The following is a 2,500-nucleotide window of genomic DNA, read 5'->3' as shown; positions in this document are numbered from 1 at the left end:
GAGAAAGGATCATTTAAAAGCAATTGACAATAATGTTCAAAAGAATTTGTAAAGTAAGCTCCATTCAGCCTTGTCTCAGAATTACTGTATTTACCGGATTTCAAATAAGGACACTTGATGATCATATGCCATGTCTTCCTGGGATTTCCATAATTCTCAAAGAGTTAAAAAAAATTATTTTGCTAACTTGGTTATGCTACTGGTTAAACTTTGCCCAACCTTGCAGATCATTGAACTCGCTTGCCTTAATTTTCAACTCATGGTGATCAACGAAACATGAACAATGCAATATTTTAGCAAAGAAAATAACCTTTAGCCAAGTTCTCAGCAAAGCATGCAAGTCTACCAAACGGGGATAGCTCACCCCCTTGGAGGCATTACAGACTGATTGGTATCTTAGGTACTCACTACTGTACATATATATATCTTAGATCCAGACCGACCTGTTCATAAATAATCTTGAAAAGGGCACAGTTTCTCAAAGCACAGTACGTGTTGACCATTGTGTAAGTCCTATTTGAACCAATTTGGTTTTCACAGTATTTCAACTGGGTTTGTTCTAAGCTAGCTTCAAATTATCCCATTAAAATACCTGTATGTACACAAGTCTATTGACTTGTCAAAAAAGCAATAAAGAAATAGCGCCTGTACATACCCGGCCATCATATACTCTTTTGAGGGACTCGTATCTTATGGATCCTAAAAAGATAACTCCTTCAACAGATTCAGTCTGCAATGATAAGCAATAAATTTCAATATTTTCCCACTGGTAGACACAAAAAATGCGAAAGATAGATGGCCGATATTACAAGGCTGTGTGGAAATATGAAATTTCTCTTCAAGAGTTAAAAAATATTTCACTCATCAACACTTGAAAGGCATGATTTTTATATGTAACCATAGTAACAGTGATTATTTCACATGTGAAGATAATGTTATCTTCACATTTGAAGATATCATGTTTTTGCCTAAAAGCTCACTCGGTATTTCATTGGCGTTTATATAATAAATTAAGATGTGTACCTTATCTTTTGCCACCAACTCCACACAAACCATCTCATTTTCTTGTAATGCAAAGTCTTTGAAAGTCTGTCAAAGAAAAAACCTTTTTGTTTAGGGTTTACCAGTTTCAGCACTTGGACTCCTACAATTTGACTACTGGCTGTTTTGCTGTTATGTGGACTTATCAATCAGTAGTCCAGTCATTCGTTATATTTCTTCTCTTTTTCTTTTGACCAAATTGGAGGTCAAAGAATAGGGGAGGATATCTACCAAGCTGCAAAGCAGGAGTGAAGAAATACTGCCTCCCACTTTCACCAACAATGTCGTGAATGTTGTTTTACAGTATAATTACATCACACAAGCTGAGTATACATAGTTAATAGGCCAAAACATTCAATGAAAGTCTCAAACACTGGATGAGATATTGTGTTCCTCTTTGGTCACTTATGGATTAATATTCCATTGCTTATCAGAGAGAGTTTGAACTTGAAACGCCAAACGGGAGGTCACTGCTTGTCATAAAAGCATAAAACTTTTAACTTCATTCTACCTTTTCTCTCTCTCTTTTAAGAAATTGCTACATACCTATAGCAGACAGGGAAACTAGTGTCTCTTATTTTTAGCAAAACACTTTTTAATCTGACATTAAATTTTTGCTGTTTGCAATAAACATGATTCAAATCTCTTTATTATCTTCAAGTTAACCCACAGGTGCCCCCAAACTGAGCCCTACCAGGGTGACGTGCCAGACTGTAGTTTTGTCAACGTTTGGCACTGTCGTTGACAACAATTGTCATTAACAAACTACCTTCTGGCAATCTGGTAGGGCTCAGTTAATGTTACACAATGTAAGTGGGTAGGGTTACAAAGCCAGTTCGAAAGGTCAATGTGTTCAACTTGGCTCGTCCTATCATCTTTCAGTAGGTTTTTCCTTTCGATCGAGTAAAACAAACTACTGCCTGAGGTCGCTCGCAGGTTTGCTATTGCACTGTTAGTGGGTTGAGATGAAAGTTCAATCGTTGTCAATTGATTCTGATGTGGAATTGTAACTGTGGGAACATTTTATTTCGGAATATTTGACTCAATTTGCTGGGTTCCCCAGAATGGAGTGTGCAGTCCTGGGATTTTATGATACCATTCACAACTGAGGAATTGAAAAATGGTTCAAATCGTGTTGAATCTGGAAAAAAACAGACAGGAAGGAAGTAACCCTTATCTTCTTAAGCCTTTTATCAGGATTCCCATGCAAATCCTTGTATTTTTGTCGGTCATGTTGGGCTTTCCCTCTCATTGAGCTTGGGATGCATGTGGTTAACTAAAGAGAATGTGTGAATTGTACAGCTGAAAAATATTCTCTATAGATCTAAGGAATGATGAAGGTAAAGAACAATGAAGAACTTATTACTGGTATCTTATACCCCTTTCGGGCAACTCACCTCCTCAAAGTTGTCAAGAATAAAAAATATGTTGGGATATGAGATCTCTGCGGAACTCCCTT

At 36.9% G+C, this 2,500-nt stretch overlaps 1 protein-coding gene across 2 annotated transcripts in view; it reads right to left on the bottom strand.

Moving 5' to 3' along the window:
• Positions 1 to 2,500, bottom strand: part of LOC137969918 (uncharacterized protein KIAA0930-like) — a 76,394-nt gene that overhangs the window by 67,629 nt on the left and 6,265 nt on the right. For both annotated transcript variants that reach the window (XM_068816327.1, XM_068816326.1), the window contains exons 7-9: positions 2,439 to 2,500; positions 1,024 to 1,089; positions 656 to 730 (exon numbers count right to left, since the gene is read on the bottom strand). The exon at positions 2,439 to 2,500 is cut by the window's right edge and continues 11 nt beyond it. In XM_068816327.1, coding sequence (XP_068672428.1) covers positions 656 to 730; positions 1,024 to 1,089; positions 2,439 to 2,500 — 203 coding nt within the window. The remainder of the gene's footprint in view (positions 1 to 655; positions 731 to 1,023; positions 1,090 to 2,438) is intronic.

The sequence above is a fragment of the Montipora foliosa genome, chromosome 9 (genome assembly GCF_036669935.1).
Source record: "Montipora foliosa isolate CH-2021 chromosome 9, ASM3666993v2, whole genome shotgun sequence".
NCBI classification, from domain to species: Eukaryota; Metazoa; Cnidaria; class Anthozoa; order Scleractinia; family Acroporidae; genus Montipora; species Montipora foliosa.
The sequence above is the reverse complement of the archived record's forward strand: the minus strand, read 5'-3'. Positions and strand labels throughout refer to the sequence as shown.